Raw genomic sequence first — 19,904 nt, 5'->3', positions numbered from 1 at the left:
GAAAGGGTGCACGTCAAAGCATGCGAGGAATCCAACGATGACGACAACGAAGACGACGAGGATGATGAAAAAGAACATACCTCTTTCGTCTTTGGTCTTTAAGTGCACATTCGGCTCTATTTCTTTCACAGTAGGCGGACGTAACAGACGCCATGGTATCTTTAAAAGACTTGTCGGTGTTGAAGTCCCATTTAAACTGATCAAAGAAAGGAAAATCCAAATTCACAGATTTAGTCACAATGTGATTGGGGTCGGAACTCGTGGTGAACTGGGAGTTTCGTGAGAGAGAGAGTTTTTGGAAAAGTAACACTCACCGTCTCCGGCATTTTGCTATTTAGGTAAAGAGAGGAACCTCATCCAAACGCAACGATAAGATGTTACAGAGTGGCTTTATTTACTTACGTCGTCATCTGCTGTAAGCGACATCTCTACTGCCTGCTCTTGCTCTCGTATTGAAGGCTCCCGTGGTGGGATTAGCGTAGGAACTGGAGCTGTTTGATTTTTAGCCAGACCTATTGACAAAAGTAATGTGCTTTCCTTAACAATAAGACTTTCACTGCAAGGAAAAAGAAACAACCGGACCTACAAACGCAAACCGGCAGTGTCATTGTTACTTTAACATTTAAGTTATGAAAAGCTTGCAGTATTTACTGAACACGACAGGACAAATGAAGATCCACCTGTTAATTTTGCCCCCACTAGATCTAGTTTTCGAGTGATTATTGACTATTTTTGACATCATTTTTACATGGCTCAGCTCTTGACCAAAAGACATATTAAACTTATGAGTGAGGGTTTCATGTAGTGTTCAAATATTATAAGCTGGTTTGCGAACAAAGTAAGTTTAACGCTTGTGTCATCTTTTGATCCAAAGAAATGCCCGATAAAGGACCGGTCATTATTTATGTAGAGGGGGAAGGGAGAAAAAAAGGAAGGGAGGGGGGAGGGGTCAAGGCTATTTCAAATTGACTAGACGGGAGCTAAACGTTTTTATAAAGAAGTTTCTGGGGGTGGGTCAAGAGTTTGAGGTATATTTTAAGAGGGGTCCATTGGCCAAAGTGGGTAAAACAGTTCAATAGTAGAGTGGAAACAATATATGTGAAACAGTAAGGCTAAATCGTACAATTCTATGCTAATTATATCGTTTTCTTTTGCTTAATCACCACTATTTTGTACAGCTTAGTGATTTGTATTTTACAAAAATTCTGTTTGCATTCTAATCTCCATCGTTATCTCAAATTTCAGTCAATAAAGAATCCAGACCTATAGGAGGTATGAGGTAAGGGAGGGGGAGGGCTGGGGAGTTATCACGTAAATGTTGAATAACGAAGGGGGGGGGGGGGGGGTCACTTGCTATTTACATGGCCTGCAGGGGACAGGAGAGGAGGGGCTTGACAGTTTTTTGGATCTTTATAACATATTTTTCCCTTCCCCCCTCTACGTAGACATTGACCGGTTCCTAAATGTGATTCGATTGGCCGGGCACATTTGAATTTTTTCCTGAGGCCTAAGACAGTAAGATCCATGTTGGTATCCCAAATGAATGCTCCGGCTATTGAAATTTTTGATGCAAATACACTGTAATTGATTTAAAATAAAAATAAATATGGCTGATAAAAAGAGTCAAAGGGTCTATAGCTTAAGAAAGGCACAGACAAATTTACCGGTCTAGTCTCAGAGATGCTTCACGATTATAGAGCATATGTCATATTGGCAGTTTGCACTTTATGTCACAATACTCATGATGGTTTCTAGATCAATACAGTTTAAATACCCTTTGGATATTGGACTCTGTTAATATGTTATTCATAAGTTATTAGTACCGTAAGACCATTTTGCATGAGTATAGCCGTTTGATCACGTGGTTGCAATTAAGGAATAGTGTTAGCAGAGGAAATCGCGATAAACTTGTTATCATGGTATTGATGTAACGGCACCCGAGTGCCTTAGGCTTTTTGGCGTTGCGTTACTCTCTGACAAATGTCAACCTTGCCAGGAATGTCGGGCATGCGCTTAAGATCCTTAAGAGAGAACTACGCAGTGTGAGATTTTGAGCCCGAAAAGGCGTAAGTTTTGTTGCATTTGTATTGTCTTTTTCTTTCCACGCGTTCGGTTATTTACTAGATACCTGTATATGCGTGTATTTCAGTTTTGACAGTAAACAACAACTTGTTCAAGCAATAGGTCTGTCTTTCTTCCTTTGGTCTTCTCATACCTCAAATGGGCGAATTTAACCGGATTAACTCAGTTTCTGTGTGTTTTACCCTTTTTGTAATTTCGTAAAGAAAGAGTTTTAAAACTACTTTTACAATTTACCTCTGCATTTTCCGTCAATGAAGTATAGGTTATTATCACATTCGCATTTATAAGATCCTCGTGTGTTGACGCACTTGTGGAACTCGTCTGTGCAATTGAACAAGTCTTCATCTATACACTCGTTAATATCTGAAGAGTAATTAAAAGCATTTATAGTGTTAAAGAATTTAGACCTCGGTTTTCACCAGAGAGCAAACATGAATTTGGTAGGGGGCTAGTCTTGAATATTGTCTACCTCAGGAAATCTTGGTTCTCAACTCCGTCCCGGGAACTCTTCATTTACTTTGGGCTGAGACCAGCCGAAGTCTCTCCGAAAAGTCCTGGAAACGAGGTTGTGCGAGCATATTTCCGGTCTCAACACGTTTTCGTTTTGAAGGCTATCCTTATTCTTTTGCTATAACGATGGCAAAAACGAAGACAGAGTAATCAAGCAGGCCTTTACTTTTTTGCTGTACTCTATGGAACAATTTGATGGACAGTTCTTTCATTTCTTGGTTTGTCATTGACAGTAGCTGTAGTTTAAAGACGAGATAAAAAAATATCATTTGTTTTTGCGTTTAAATTATTTTCCCCGTCCTTTATGAAGTAAGCGAAAAATTAACAATTTTCATAAATACAGGGCCCAAAAGATCAATACACTCAAACAGTAGTCGAGACGGAATTGGGTCAAGCTCACAAGATGTTGCATTCGTTTGGCCACCTCGTTCGACACTTTCAACATCGTCCAAGAATGTTGGATTCAACAATGTTGGATCCGTTTGACCAGGCCTTTAGCAGAGGTTAACATGTACATGGTGCAATTCAATCGTTGCCATAACCAATACATTGGAGAAACCAAACGAAGACTCAAAGACCTAACACCGTAGACCAGTCGACAAACCTACCAACGTCTCCAAGCCTATCACAATTTCAAAACAATTCCTCACCAATCATCACATCGGCATAGACATTTCAGTTTCAGTACGCAAAACAAGAGAAGCATGCATACCCCATAAACACAGCTAACACTCTTGAACCTTTAGGTCTTACTAAGAAAGATGAAATCAAATCCGTCCTTTCTCTGTATATTTCTTTACCGTTATGACATTTCAGCTTTTATTGGTCCTATTATCATTATTGCACCGCGTCCGTTAAATCCGTTAAATTCCTTATCTTAATCTTAAGTGTTGCATTGTATCACACGCCATATCACTATTCACATTGTAACGTCTCTGTAAACCGTAGTCATGACTTGTAACTGAAACCCTGATGAACAAAGGCGGTGCCTTTCAAAATGCTGGTTTAAGGGCCCACGGACGTATTTTTCGCGCGTTGCTAACGAAGTGAAATGTTACTTCCGGTGACTGACATCATCATATCGTGAGCTGACCAGGAAACCCACTCACAAGCAAAAATCAGCGCACGAACTGTTGTTTGCATCGAAGGTTTTTCCTCGCCCTTACTGGAACTCGTTCTCAGATCAACCGCGCATGCGTTAACGAACTGACTTCCGGTTTGAGAGAAAGCTAAATTTCCGGCGGTCTTTAAATTGAATTAATTTTTTTTAATATGGCACGGTTCACCTCCAAATACAGAAGATAGCTAAGCATTGATTTTTTCAAATCATCTTTTTTGAAAATTTTATGGGTATTTCAGTATCAATTATCTCTCTAAAAAGAACATTTTTTAAAATAAAAAGAAAACCATGCTTGGCTGGATGCAAAAACGAATACAAATTATGAAACCACTGATTAAATACCCAAATTGAGTAGCACGTAGACAAATTTAGAGTTTTCTTTTATTGGTCACGTGACCATAGGCGTGGCATGATGACGTCATATTTAGGGTCATTCAGACATCGGTTTACAAAAGTTGGAAACTGACCAAAATAATGCCAAATTCTCGCAAATTAGTTAACTATTACATCCTTAGCAACGCACCCCAAAAAATACGTCAGTAGGCCCTTAATATAAGACCTATCATGCGGATAGGGAGGCGGCATGGGTCAGTAGTTAGGACATTGCATGCGGTTGCTCTGGGTTCAAATCCCGTCCTAACCACAGGTTTGAATTTTGTTTCCGATTGCCCCGGATTCAACTCCATCACGCTTTGTAAATAGCCAACTGGTTGCCTCCTGCCAGTTGGGGTTTTTAAAGTGCTACTGGAGGGTGTGAATGGGGTTAACCGACTAGTGACAAAGGTCTAAAAAATATTACTGACTACCGACAAAACGAGGAAAAATTACCGACTAGCGACAAAAAAATTCACTGGAATTTACCGACAACCGACAAAGGTCGAAAATTTTAACCGACAACCGACAAAGTAATGAAATTTTAACCGACAACCGACATGTGGACCCCCCCATTCAGACCCTCCTACTATGATAAAAAAACTAATTCCTTTTTTCTTCAGATTTTAAAAGTGTGATCATTTAACGCTTGACTGGTAAAATTTTGAGCCTTGATTTTTATCCAAAGGCTGTTTACTTGAGTATACGTTTTGGATTTCACGGTCCGTCATTACTCACGTTCCAAACTGACCGATTGGACCTCAGATGGTTGGATCTAAGGAAAAGTGACGTCATTGACTCACTAGCTTAAAATTCAGCGTGTAAACGCAGCTTGTGGGAGGCTCGGTGGCCTCATAGTTAGTGCGCTCGACTCCCGATCGAGTGGTCCGGGGTCGAGTCCTGACCAGGGACATTGTGTTGTGTTCTTGGGCAAGACACTTTACTCTCACGGTGCCTCTCTCCACCCAGGTGTATAAATGGGTATCGGCGAATCTAATGCTGTGGGTAACCCTGTGACGGACTGGCATCCCATCCAGGGGGGAGTAGAAATACTCCTTGTTGCTACAGAAACCGGAGATAAGCGCCGGCCTGGTGGGCCTTCTAGGCTCGTGGCAGACTTACCTTACCTACCTAAACGCAGCTTATTCTATATGTAAAACACGAGTTTAAGAGTCTGAAAGCCCGAAACTCCCGTGTTGTATATTAATTCAGCTGCGCACACACGCATTGCATCCTTAAACTAGCGAGTCTTTGACGTCATTTTCTCCTCGATCCAGCTCTTTCAAGATTTTAAAGTTAGTAATGACGGACCACCAAAGAGGACAATTCCAGTTAAAATAAACAGGTATCTTCTTTAAACCAAGGCTTAAAACTTGGTCACTTACTGTTTAGTTAACATAGCTTTGAAATCTAAATAAAAATAAGAATTGGTTTTTTGGTCATAGTAGCTCTTTAATTGTTTCTGTCAGATTATTAAAAGTGGGGTGCCTGTAAACTAGGTTGTTAGGTAATTGCACTTCCACTATAAACAAAGCATTTACATTTACGTAACTATTCCTTAACAATAAATCAGCCTTGCTCTTTTTTGCTTTTTTTGCCAGGGATTAAAATGCGTCCGATTTCCAAGTATATTGGATTGAGATAACTGACATTTTCCCTTCGGCTGCATGTTTCTCTTTTTTGTTTTAAGCGAGTATGTATAATGATAACAAGAATGAAAAGAAACGGAATACCTTGGCATTTTAAAGCATCTCGGCTCAATTTAAACCCCTTTTGACATGCACAATTGTAACTTCCTGGGGTGTTTGTACAAATCTGATCACAACCATCGGTACCTCTTGCACACTCATCGATGTCTGAAATAAAGAAGTTAGAAAAAGTACGTGAACCGATGACGTCCTAGAAAATTCATGTGACATTACGTTACTGAATGCAGTTGTGATTGTAGGATGCGTTCGATTGGAAATCCGGATTTAGATCAAAAATTCTAGATCTTGGGATTTGTAATCGAAGTCAAAATCTGAAAAGGGATTTTGTCGTGGATTTCACTAATTTAAATCCTTCCTGGCGTGAATTTCCTATTTGTGAAATTTGCGAAAAAACTCGTTTTCAGATTTTGTGTTCGAGTGAAATACGAACATCCAGATTTTAAGATCTAAATCCGGATTTCCCAATCGAACGCACCCGTAGTTACCCAAACACCTTACATGTCCAAACGATCCTTAACCATAAAATAACTGCTTTTTTGTAAGACTGGGAATACTCATTACCAGTTATTGGAAGAAAACGCTCGTTTGGCTTGTTTACATTTGATTTATTGCTGAGTGTCATGACGTATGTCGAATAACGATGCAGACGTACTTGACTTTCGGTAGTACAGGTACAACATGAGGGTTGCTTTGGGAAGAGCAGCCAAACTTGTAAATTGTTGCACACAACCGAATCCTGTTATAGAACAATTAACGGAGTTAACTTTTCAAAACGAACATTTTTAGATGAAAACCAGGTGGCGCGTCGTTTCCAAAACAATTGTAATTCCAGGCCTGAGGCTGAATTTCGAGGACTACTTAAATTCTAGTTCATTCATAAGAAAGGAGCTCATAAGTGAAAGCAAAAAGTGAGAGTTCTTCGATTCATATTTCACGCATAAAATTTTTCCACCTTACTGATCTTTAGCTGCTACATTTAGACATCACCACCTTGAGCGACCGTCCACTGTCAGTCGCGCTGGAATTCATACGAAACACAAGCGAATACATTGCGCCTTGATTGACTAAAATGAGGATACTTGGTACTACGGCCATTTGAAATATAGATGGTCTCATGGATGGATTACAAGTTGTGCTTTGCTCTTCACGAGCACCTGCCTCAGTGCATCAGTTATATGAAATACCAGTGACCCTATTTGGCCCCTGAAATATGTGAATTTCATTTCAATTAATTTTGATGAAAAAGAATGAAAACTGTGTTTCCGGAGACGTCTGCTGAGGCGATGAGTTCATAGGACTTCATGTAGTTGCAGACGTCGAGCCGGAAACCGACTTCTGTATTACAAATCCTGTCCTATTCCATACGCCCCCTCTCTGTGTCTTTACTTTCTTTTGGTGGAGTGTACTGAGTAGTTATCATTACCTCTACATGTTTTTCCATCGACGTTTAACTCGTATTTTGCAAAACAAGCACACTTTGCCTCGTTGTCATCTCCTTTAAAGCACACGTGTTCACAGCCATTGTCTGAAGAACAAGGATTCAAAGCTGGGGAAAAATACAAAGTTAAAATGTAATCATTTAACCAAGAAGATAGGAGTTTTGTGATTGGTTACAGGTCACAGCTAACAAATGCAATTTGAGAGGACCAATTAGCCTTTTTTCTTATGCTAGAAAGTTCTCGGTTTTCGATCCAAAAGGTCTACGCGAACACTCAAATTTAGCACGCCACAAATTAAAATAAAGTAACAAGAGCACAAAGAGAAACAACAATAATGAAATTAAGGCTCGATTTATGCTAGCGACAGATCATCCGTCGGAACGAATCGTCCGTTTAGTATAAGTGCGGGACGAACTACCAGACGATCCATGGGGTGTACATGTCATAGTTCGACGCGTATTTATGCACTACGAATTTCTGAGAAAGCGAGACGAAAAGGCTTGGGTACCAGTCAAGTCCATCTTGGCGACAAATTTCAAAATGGCGGCAACAACATTTTTGGGTAAAAGAAAAGCTGTCTAAGAAGGGCTGTTTTTTATAGAGACTGAATGACGAAATGGCAAAAAAATGAGAGGAATTGAAGTTTGAAACAGAAGTTGCTCAAACAGCAGCTTTGTCCGCCACCTTGAGATTATAGTTTACTACAAACGATCGTTGCCCTTATGTAACATGTTCTCGATTCTTTGGATAGTTCGTCTATCGCCAGTATTAGGGAGCTTAAGCAATGACAACGACGCCGGCTACGAGAACGCCACAAAAAAGTTGAACGAAGGAGTAAAAATGAATTCAAAGCTCTGCAGGCCCTGCACGCGTGTTTTACATTTGCGTCCATTTCTATGCCGTTCTCACTCTGAAAACGACGAAAATTTACCCAATTTGAGATTAGGTGGAGGGCTTTAGGACCTGCCGATAAATTTTCAATTTTCTCTAAAAAATATCCACACCGTTCTCACCAATTTTATCTCTGGAATGTTGAAACTCGCTTTCCATTCCCAGCGACTCGAAGCCAGAAGAAATTTTTACAATAACGGAAAATAACATTTTTAGACAAAGTTCTCGTAGCCATCGCCGTCCTTGCTTAAAGATCTCTATTTATAAACACAGACGGATCATGCGTGCAGACAAATTATCCACGGAAGTTCTTCTACCAAGACGATCTATCCAGACAGTTCGTCTGGACAGATGGTCCGTCTGTCTGCCTGTATTTGTACACAGACAGATTATCAGACGAACTATCGTTCTTTGTACAGGTTCGTCCCAGACAGATGTCTTCAGAAGAAATTGAACCAATTAGTTCTAATAATTGGACTGAGTGGACTAAAATTCAGGGAGTGATTTTAAAATAGGCCGAGCCCGCAGCGCGAGGCTGATTTGAATTTACGAGCTCGAGTACTGCCTTTATCACATACGGGGGAAAATTACTGAATGCTGATTGGCTGAGAAGGAGGGCATTTTTTTTTAATCACGAGGACAATTTTGGTAATCAAGAGGACATGATTACTTGATCCTGATTGGTTAACAGTTGCTTATCCAGAGAAAGCGAAGTTACAAGAGAATATACTTGAATATTAAACTACTTTTTTTGTCCACATATAAAATACATTTTAAGCGCTATTTCTGTTGACAGCAACGATTTATTGAATTGAACTTTAACCAAACGGGAACGTGAAAATACGCGCGAAATTAATCTTTAATTGTCCTCTGGCCCATGCGATTTCATATATGAATTGTGCGACACTATGTTTAATTACTAATTAATCGTAACTAGAGTTACGAAATTCGAGGATAAAAAGTCTTTGACTACATTTTTTGGTGAAAACGTTAAAATTATTTTCAAGCTGTTTTGCAAACAGTAAGAAAATAGCAAGAACGACCCCATCCAAGTAAATGTGATTGACGCACGAATGGAATGCGTAAGTGTCCAATTACAGGTATGCGGGCACAGAACCAATGAGGTTCGAGAATTTTGTGATAGTTACGATTACAATAGTAACCAAAACGATTACTGCGAAACGGTCGACAGATCAGCTGGGAAAATGCAAAATTGTTTGGGAGCATAGACGCACAGAAAGAATGCTTCCCCTGTTTGGAATTATTTTGCCTTTGTTTCCGTAATGGTCAAAATGATGCCAACTTATTATTACACTCACCAAGGCAATTTGTCCAATCAGATGGATCCCGTTTGAAATACTGACCACACGAACAATTGTAGGTTCCTGGTTCGTTTTCACACTGTTGCTTGCATTCATTCCGATCCTCGCATTCATTCACATCTATAACGCAATAAAAAAAGAAATGGTATGTGAAAAGAGGCCCGTATTTGTTTTACATTTTTCTGGATGGCATTACTGTTCACTCATGGAAAACACTTTAGTGGAATATGTTGATCCTTTTCTCTACTGTTTTGAGGTATGGATGAAATAGCTGAGATGATACCATCACTGAGTAAATTCTAGACTGGTACAAGAATAACGGTTTGTCGTGCAACTTTACGAAATGAAAGGAAATGATGTTATTGTAGGATAGTATAGGTAATCACATGATGTTGAGTGGAAATTGGAATAAGTAAGCTCCAGCAAAATTTGTTCAAAGATGAAAAAAAATATAAATTGGAATTTTTAGACTTTGAAAAAATGTACGAGTACTTATTTACTCCAAATTGCAAAATGATGTTAAAGCCTTTCTTTATTAATTCAGTAGAAAAAACGCACGAGTTTCACGTAATTGCGCCATCCAGGGCCAGCATTTGATTGGCTATCTGTGGCTTCTTTGATCATTGAACAATTAGAATGCCTGGCTTCTTTCGTCTTTTGGTACTGAATTTCTTCTTTTCTGCACTGCGTTACCTGAAAACTCTCAGCCAATCAGAATGGAAATTCTTTTTCATGTACATTTATAAAAGAAGGAACGCCTGAGTGACTCTCTTAATTAGTGCATAGTGTGCTCCAATGTCTAAATCTCGGTATTGTAGGTATAGTGCTCCACCCCATTTGCCAATTCCATGTCCTTGTAAATGTGAAACTGTGCTAAGCGAGCATTGCGCCGCATTTACCTCAATGTTGTCGAAAAGAAGAATATAATCAGGTAGACTGTGCGTTTTGCAGCCAAGCTTACGACAGTACATTGACGTTAGGGAACTCTTAATGCCTCAAGATAAGAGAATTTTTGTTAAAGTTAAAAATTCTGAGGACATGTCATTTTACACGTTTTTTTCCCATTAGGAACTGAACCTAAATATAGTCCTAGGGGAAAAAACCCCAGATTAGCAGGCCAGATTTAAGCCATATGTCTAAACGTAATTTTGGTTTATACTAAAATAAATTTACTGTGGAAAGGGTTAATTCAAGGTAGTAGTGGAGATGGAGGCTCTCCTTGATGAGCTCCTGGTATCCGTTGATGCTTATCCACTTCAGAATACGCTTTAGTTAGAATTATTAAGGGATTGGTGGTATTTTCCACCAACTGCGCATCCTTGATTTCATTAGATGCATGTATTGCAAAAGACAGGGTAGATTTTGTGTTGTTTTAGGTAGCCATATATGATATCGCGCTAAAAGGAGGCAGTAATATATTTGGAGTGCACAGGTGCGGCTTCAAAATGGCAGGGTATTCTGCAGTTACTAGAGCATTGTAACTTCAGCCTCAGGCTGGTAAAAACCAAAAGAGCAGGCTCACTTGTTGAAAGAAGCTAGGAAACTGCGGACATAAGTCAAAAGAAATGGCTTACTGATTTATTGTGAACTCGCAAGCGAGAAAATCTGCTTACTGTTTGGCTAGACGTTGTACCAAGAGCACTAAACTTATTGAGCTTCATTTCAATTTTTGCACAGACAATTGCCACTAACACGAGTACTTTTTTAATTTGAAATCGGGTTACGCCGGAGAAAATGCTAATTCTACGTTTTGCAAAAACACGCCGGAAACACTGTAATTCATCTCTTCTGGTTACGCAACAAGATCGACATCATTTTTTTTTTGGTACGATGTAATCGAATAGTTGAGGAAGACTCATTTAGTACCCGAAGATTTTTCTATGATAAGCCCCATTGTCTTGGATATGAGACAGGATACTTCAAAGTTTGCACTCCAATTAAAATTTTTGTCTCCCTTTAGCGCGATATCATATATGCATGGTTAGCTAAACAAAACAAAATCTCACCCTTTCTTTTGCAAAACCTGCATCTATTGAAATCCAGGTATGAGGTTAAATCAAATAGTGGCCGGGACTGTGACGCCTCAAAATGGGAACCTCTTGTAGGCTATTTATATTCACTTTTAGTATAAGTTCGCTTGCCAGTGTATATTTTGCTTACCATTAAGTAAGCTATTTCCTTGACACGCAAGACTGTTTTAGCGTAACTTAAGATGATTGCATGAAACCTTCTCCTATGCCGTACTAGTACCAGTTAAGTAAATAGTGTGTGGAATTGCTGTAGCTGTTGAATTCAATGTAACGAGTACGGGAATCGTAAATAACTGCTGTATATATTTGTAACGCAACGTAAATCGTTATTTAAATTAATTACCAGCACATGTTTTTCCATCGCTATTCAGCGTATATCCGTTGCGACAATCGCACACAAAAGAACCCGGTGTATTGATGCACACTTGACCACATGCACCACGTGGATTGCATTCATCGATATCTAAGGAAATAAACGTTATAGGGTAAGAGATGTTAGTTCGATTTTAGGAACTGTGCAGCCTTTTGTAACAGGGGATGTTTATTAAATGTGAACAACATTGCTTTAAATTGACTTACACCTTATCTGAGAAATATCGCAAAATGCTCATTGCAAAAAAATATGTTATCCACAGCAGAGATTTTCACTGAAGTCAGGATTTCATTCCCTAAAGGAAGCAAGCTGGAGATTTGGCTCGAAACGAGGTTTTTATTGTATTTGGACATGAAAAGTGCTCAATCAAGAAAAGTTTAAAAAATCGAACGAAATTTTTGTTTCGAAGCCGTTTCTCTGAGGCTTGATTAACTTTCAAATTCGTCCTTCATTCTCCAAGTTATTCACCACCCTCAACTCCACTTGTTAAACATTTCAATGTCCAAATTCTGCCCAGCATCCTCTTTTTCTTAATTTTTAAGATTAAAAACTAGTATTGCAAAAGACTTGAAGCAAGAATCGCATCATAATGTATCCGTCAGTTTTATCTATTTTCACCGCCTGGCAATTTTCGGGACAAGTCCAGACCTTCCGACCTGGGTGTGGCTAGGCGCGGGGCGAACTGTCGGATCAAACCAATTCTTACTTTTGGAGAAAACCTATACTGTTAAGAAATTAATATCGTCATTGATGACCGCAAAGTAAGAGAAATAATTCAATCCTTAGGGTTGTACACGGCTGGGTTGAGAGGGGGCGGGGGGGGGGGAGGGGGGGAAGGGCTGATGGAGGACGACAGGGCATGATAACCGTGGAATGCATTGACTAGTGTATCCGTTAAAAGTGAGTGTGTCTGGATAAGAACTGAAGTTGAGTGCATTTTGTTGTCCTGAAATATGCAATCTAAACTGTTGTTAGGGTTCCTTTGATTTAACGTTGATATCTACCAACCCGTGCATTGTGCTCCGTTTCCAGTCAGGCCCCTTGGACAGGGTCCACATATGTAACCACTAATATTGGCTGGTGGTGGAAGATCAATGCAATCCACTCCTTGGTAACACGGCTGACCATTCAATTCACAGGCGTCAATCTCACTATCACAGAATCTTCCCGTATACCCTCCCTGGCATGCACATCCCATGTAAACAAATTTGTTGCCAGTGTTGAGGTCATCGCCCTCTTCTGGCGTCACGCACAGACCATCGTGAAGGCAGGCACACATGTTAATGGTAGGATTCCAAGTTGAGCTTGCGCCCATTTCATCAGTGGCAACGAATGACAAATTGAACTAAACAAGAACCAAAAAATAAAACAAAAAAACGTTGTTGTATTACAACTGAGCTCATGCTTTCATCCCATTCCACTTCCCAACAAAATGTTGTAGCCGACGCTTTGGAATTTTTCGGTTTGTTGACCAAAGAATTTCCCCAACCAAATTTTTCCAACAAAAGGTTGTTGGCGACGTTTAAGCATTTTCCGGTTTCTGAGCGTGTGTAGTTGAAACGGATTTTCATTTTGCTTTTGCTCATGTGAAAGATGGTCTTTCGAAAGACTTTTTTGAGGGATTTTAATTCAGAGGAACTCGGAATTAGCAGGTCATGCATCGTGAGTAATAATAATTATGTGAACTTTAGTTTAGTGTCAACTGCAGTTAGCGTTGGGGCATTAATTGGGGGCACTCTGCAAGGGGAGGAGAGGGGAAAATCGGACAACGCGGAGAAAAGCCTCTTGGAAAAGAGTAGAGAACCAACAAGCTCAACCTACGTATGACACCAACTCTGCGCCACATTGGTGAGAGGCGAGTGCTCTAACCACTGCGCCATTCCTGCTCTGATTGATGTCTTTTTGTGGCTGGATACTCCATCCATCACTAATGGCATGGTGTTGCTTTGGGCGACTTTTTTATGTTGGGAAATTTTTGATATTTCATTCGTTTAATAAATGATGTCCTATCCCCCCAAGCTGTGCATAGCAAGGCTGAATAGAAGCCTGGAAAATAAGCAAATATCAAAGACACAACTCAAGCATAAATGAAGGCACGGCTGCTATCCACAATGGGAAAAGAAAGGAAAGGGAATAATTTTGTTTGTCTCATATGAGTGAAGGAGATCTAGAGAGGCTTGCTAAGCTTGTATATTTCATAAAGACCCCAATGACATGAGTGCCCAGACTCTAATTTAGGAAACAATTTATAAGAAATTGTCTCACGAAACATAAAGCCAGTCATGTTCAATTTATTATGGAAATAAAGTTCTTCTTTTTTTGCGAAGCATACCCTTCTTGTTGATGTAACGTGCCAGGTAAAATGAAGCACATTTCCAAGTTGATTCTCTGTAGCATTTTCAGGTTTGTTTATTACTCTGAACGCGATGGTGTCATTGTCTTCTGCTTTGACAACCAACTTGGTAGTCCTGTTAAATGTGACATTTATTGCAGTTGGGACATCGACTATTTTTGGTGGGAAATTTTCTGTAAAGGAAAATTATAATAATCACGATAATCAAAATAAAAATAAAAATAACTATAATCACCATAAAATAACTAAGTCACCGCAGGTCAACTGTTTTTTTTTGTCTCCTGATACGTTGAAATTGCGAAACTATGCGCTGTGACATTAAAATTGGTTTTTCGAGGGGAATGTATGTCGTCTTACAAAGCAAAATCTTGCTAGGGGGATTACCAGGAAACACGGGATAACGCAATGCTCTTAAACGCGATCATAATAACATGATAAAAAGCTATGAGATGGGAGAGACCGCGTTTTCGGCGGCAAGTAGCAAGGCAGGTACGCTTACTTCGGCACTCTAGGACTCAGAAAGAGTCACCCTCACCATTGTTTGTGTGCGTTGATGAGCACCTCTCCTAGAGCAACCTTGTAAAACTAGGCCATAAAAACGCGAGCATGAACAGCCATATCTCCGGTTATTAATAATAACAACAGGCTACGGGGAGCCTACACTTTGTTCGAAGGTCCTTTTTAGCCGATTCCCTAGAAAAAAACCCAGTTTTTAATTTTTTTTTTTGTTACAGTATCTTGGTCAATATCCAGTTCAATTCCGTGCAAAGAAAGCACAAAAACTCGTTTCCGGTCCCGCTCACAATTCTTTAATACACATCCTCCCGGTAATTTGTCACGTAGTCTTCCGTGGTGTAGTGATCATCGCGATTGCTTTGAATCATAAGATATTGAGTTCGAATCCAACTTGGGATGTCTTCTCTGAAAAGTGTCTCTACGAGACAAAAAAATCTTACGCATGAGCTGCACTATCGCGACATCCCCCCCCCTTTCCCCAAGAAAAGAGTGAAGTTGTTATTGTTCGAAGAACAATAATAATATCGCAAAGAAAAAATTAAATTAAAATTAATTAAGTGACAAATAGGGAAAAAAAACCCATTGGACTTTGAAAATTGTCTCCATCAGAGTAAGTGCTACTGCTTCATGCTACTCGTTTTAAGAACGAACCATAGGAATCGGTTACCAGTACCGTTAGCATCTTTTTAAAACAAGAACGTCGCAAGGAAAAGTGGTCGGAGCATAGGAAAGAGCGGATACTGATTGCGAGCCCCGAAACTTCGGTTGGAGTCCTTCTTGATAAAGTAATCAACTTGACTTACCTAAAGAATTTGTCTCATTGACAAGCTGAACGTTGATATCCTTGGTTATTGCTCCAACGGATAGGTCATTTGTAGATGCCACGTCATATAAACAGTCACGATCTTCTCCACACTGTGCTTCAGCCTCCAACCTTATGCTGTCATTCTGCCATGTTATGTTGTCAGCAAACATAGGCACAAAGTCGGGTTTAGCAAAGGTATTGACGCTTTCATTTTGATCATAAGTGAATAAAGACTGGGATTCGTTTATTTGCCCTAAAAAAGAAAGGAGACAAACAGAAAATATCTCAAGATGCAGTTTTCGCATGATGTCCTCAAAATCAGCCCTGACTTATAGCCATGGCTCTGGCATTTTAGAGTCAGATCCGAGAACGATCATGGAGTGAAGATACCTATAAACCCAGACCGTATAACAGTATGAAGATGAAACAACCTCGTCTTTAATAAGTACTCATGACTGGAATAAAAGGAAACGAAAAAAGAATGTAAATCTGACTTTTGTTGGAAAGTGCAATGATTTCGGCACAAGAGACTGCTAGAATGTTAACGTGTTTTAATCACAAAACAATATGGCGGCCACGATTTTTCGTGTCAGGCCTAATAGGCCGACAGGAACCGGAACTTTGAGCCATGATTTAAAATCACAACATCCTCCAGTTTCCTAAAGCTATGTGGTGACAGGTAGGTACAATCGTGTATGCCCTGCCGTATATAAAGGGAAACCTGAATAACTGCAATACCTAGTTAAAATACATAACGGAATCTTCTGTTAAGAAACGGGCAAAATTGTCCAGATTAAACTTTATGAATAATAATGAAACTAAAAGGGATGTTTGTGAGCGTTTCTTTTAAATACTTGCTTGGTTTGAGCCAGGCGTTACAGGTCAAGCCTCTCAGGAGGATTAATCCCTCTGCCACTATGGGTATCGTAAGGGACTTATGAAGTAGTTGCTAGTCGCTGGCTGGAGGACCACGTTCAGGACTCAGAAGGTTAGGGTCTGAAGAAGATAGGCCTTGACTACTCTGACGTAGACGTTTATAGAACAACAGGGGTAGCGCAAGTAAGGGGGCGTCCTCATGTCTGGATAAAGTGTCTTGTCGTTGTGTTGTGGGTCTCTCGTATGTGTGCTCTGTGAGCTCTCAGACACAGGAGAGACATGTCGGGGTCTGTCTTGGTCATTTGTGACTTTCGGAGGATTGATTTGACTGATTTCCCTTGCTTTCAAGAAATCCATTACTCTTTGGGTAATGCGGGGAGCTTGTTAAGAGCTGGAGGCAAAATTCTCGTGCGAAGTCTTGGAATGCTTGGCCACTGAATGAGGACCATTGCCGGTTCTTAAGATTTTTGTGATTCCTTGATCGCCGAAAAATGCTTTGCCCCATTGGTAAGCGCTTGACGAAAGAGTACTTTCGAGTTAAAAGATCCGCACCAACTGAGTGCTAAGCTCTGGGTGGTACGTCTGTGGGAATGAGGCACTCTTAACTTTTTGTTGTCTCCTGAGCAGTTCTTCACATGTGCTCCATGCTTTAGTGGTTTCTTCTATGTCCTTGTATAGGCCTCTCCAGTAAATGGATGTTCTTGCTCTTAGCTTGGTCTTCTCAGGTCCTAGGTGTTGCGCCTGGAGTTTCGACAAGATTTCTTTCTCTTGAGTGCCGGGGATAACAATTCGGTGGGATTTCAAGATTATCCCATCTTCTGTGGTTAGTTCATCACGGAAACACCAGTAACGCTTTAGGGTCTGGTAACTGTTGGATGTTTCTGGGCCACCCTGTGTGAATCACTTCTTTAAATGCATTGAGCTCTGGATCCGCGCTCGTCTGTTCCCTGATTATCTGTAACGTGTCGTTACTGAACTAGGGAAGGACCTCATGTATTTGAACATTCATTTTGGAAATGGAAATCGAATTTTGTTTATGGAAATGGAAATGGAAATGGAATTTGTTTACCCATGGAACAACTTAAGAGCGCTCAGGAACTCGTTCAACATGTGTCCGTGCATTCCGGATCCAATTGGAATTTGGCAGTGTTGGTTTATGAGGAGAGGGGAAAACCGGAGTATCCGGAGAAAAACACAACAGACAAACTCAACCCACATATGATGCCGGGACCGGAAACCGAACCCGGGCCACATTGGTGGGAGGCGAGTGCCCTCACCACTGCGCCACCCCTGCTCCCCCTGGAAATGGCATCTTTTTCCTCCGGTGATAGTCTTGATAGGGCGTCGGTGATCTCCATGTTGCTCGGTTGGTAGCGGAGCGTTAGATCGTAGGATTGCAATGTCAGCAGTTTACGTTTAACACGAGGGGGTGCAGCAGTTAGATGCTTCATGTGGATGCTCTCAAGGGGTCTGTTGTCAGTGTGGACAGTGAACCTTCGACCGTACAGGTAGGTGTGAAATTTCCCGCAACCGTAGACAACGGCAAGTAACTCTCTCTCAGTGTTGGCATACTTTCCTGCTACATCGGCGAAGGCCTTGCTTGCGAAGGCAATTGGCTTGTTGTCTTTGAGCAGAGCAACCGTTAAACCTTTCATGAGGGCATCAACTTGAAGAGCAGCTTCCTTTTTTGGATCGAAGTATGCGAGAGTGTCTGCACTAGAGATGGAATCTTTGATGTTGTTGAAAACTTCTTAATGAGCTTGAAACCAGAATGATTTTTTCTTTCAATAGCTCCCGTAGTAGGGCTATTATTGTGCTTAGATTTAGAATAAAGGGGCCCATTTAATTTGCTAATCCCAAAAAGGTTTGGAGTTCTTGACGGTTTGCTGGTGGAGGAATCTGTTCCAGAGCTGAGACCTTGCTCGGGTCTGGCTGTATATCATCTTGGCCGCAGATAAAACCTAGAATCTGATCTTGTCTTGTTTCACAAAAAAATTGTCAGGATTTAGTTTAAGCCCTGTTTCTATGCGTCTTTTTAACATCCCGTGCATGTTGTGGTCACGCTCCTCTATGGTTCTCCTGAAGACAACAAAGTCATCAGAAATTCCTGCAGCTCCTTCAAATCCTTCAAAGGTCTGATCTATTTTGGTTTGAAAGATGTCTTGAGACATCTTGAGTCCAAATGGCATGCGCTTAAATCTATACCTCCCAAAAGGAGAGTTGAAGGTTGTGAGATAAATGGATTCGTCGTCCAGGACTACGTTCCAGTACCCACACTTTGCGTCGACAATAGAGAATACCTTGGCACCAGCCAGCTTTGGCAGGATCTCTTCCAGGGTGGGGGTAACATGGTGCTCCCTCTTTACTGCTGCATTAAGATCATTGGGGTCTAGACTACGCTGTTCACCCATTGTGTAGGCTCGCCTTCTTCAAACTTGGCTATGATGTAATTTTTTACCACCTCGTCAAATTCTTGTTTGATATAATCCTTGAGGCTTCACGGCACACGCCTTGGAGGGTGTACTACTGCTAGAATGGTAGGATCAAGTGCAATGTGGTACTCTCCTCAAAATTTGCCGATCTCCTCAAAGCACTGGGAATATCCTGATTAGGTCCTGTCTCTATAGGCCGTTAGAGATACATTCGAGGGGGACAAAGAGTCAGTTTTGAGGTAGCCATACTTGTCAAGGTGGTTTGGGTACATTTGTCGGTACAATAGGTTTGGAAGTATGTTGCCCTTCGTGCATACGGTACCCAGAGCCTGCGGTGTGCGCAGCAAACAAACCTGTGCTATCCTGTCAAAACTTTGCCTCTTCACTGAAAACGGTGCATTTCTGTGCGTAAACGACGTTGTTGTCTATCTGCCCTGTCGACCCAGATGAGCAGGTAACTGCATTTATCGGCTTCCTGACGTGATTTGAGCGGACCGGAGAACATGAGCTCCACGTGTTGTTTGAATCACCGCCAGCTTTCTTTCCATCCCATTGCATAATTGGGTAATCCACAACGCTCAGAGCCATTGGTTGTGGGTTTTCGCTTACACTTCTGACACCATGCAATAATTCCCGCACAAGAATCTGCTAGAAATGTTAACGTGTTTTAATCGCAAAACAATATGGCGGCCAAAAAAAAGACGATCTTTCGTGCCAGGCCTAATGGGCCAACAGAACCGGAACTTTAAGCATCGGTTTACAATCATAACAGAAAGGATTGACAAGAAAGATGAAATCTAACACGATATGGACACTGTGAGCAGTCGCCCTTTTATCTACTGATCCAATGCGTGAGCGAAAATGCAAACATCACGCAAGTTTTGGACAAACGAAGAATCTCTCTTCTTCTTCTTCTTCTTTATTGGGTCCAGATCTCTTTCATTACTAGCTTGCGTTGTGTATAGGTTAAGGCCTGTTGCAATGCAAAGTATAACAGTAGCGAAGAAGAGGAAAGAAGCTACTCGCGGTTCAAAGGAACCTTATATAAGTGTCTAGACGTTTTAGCGCTAGAGC

The 19,904-nt window shown here is 40.8% G+C and overlaps 1 protein-coding gene across 1 annotated transcript in view; it reads right to left on the bottom strand.

The window, feature by feature from the left end:
* Positions 1 to 19,904, bottom strand: part of LOC138022395 (mucin-like protein) — a 65,813-nt gene that overhangs the window by 14,276 nt on the left and 31,633 nt on the right. The window contains exons 9-18 of the mRNA XM_068869522.1: positions 15,521 to 15,775; positions 14,181 to 14,374; positions 12,857 to 13,193; positions 11,819 to 11,938; positions 9,443 to 9,565; positions 7,217 to 7,339; positions 5,818 to 5,940; positions 2,317 to 2,445; positions 403 to 512; positions 81 to 196 (exon numbers count right to left, since the gene is read on the bottom strand). Coding sequence (XP_068725623.1) covers positions 81 to 196; positions 403 to 512; positions 2,317 to 2,445; positions 5,818 to 5,940; positions 7,217 to 7,339; positions 9,443 to 9,565; positions 11,819 to 11,938; positions 12,857 to 13,193; positions 14,181 to 14,374; positions 15,521 to 15,775 — 1,630 coding nt within the window. The remainder of the gene's footprint in view (positions 1 to 80; positions 197 to 402; positions 513 to 2,316; positions 2,446 to 5,817; positions 5,941 to 7,216; positions 7,340 to 9,442; positions 9,566 to 11,818; positions 11,939 to 12,856; positions 13,194 to 14,180; positions 14,375 to 15,520; positions 15,776 to 19,904) is intronic.

The sequence above is a fragment of the Montipora capricornis genome, chromosome 10 (assembly GCF_036669925.1).
Source record: "Montipora capricornis isolate CH-2021 chromosome 10, ASM3666992v2, whole genome shotgun sequence".
Taxonomy (NCBI): Eukaryota; Metazoa; Cnidaria; class Anthozoa; order Scleractinia; family Acroporidae; genus Montipora; species Montipora capricornis.
Note: the sequence above shows the minus strand (reverse complement) of the source record. Positions and strands in the feature narration are given on the sequence as shown.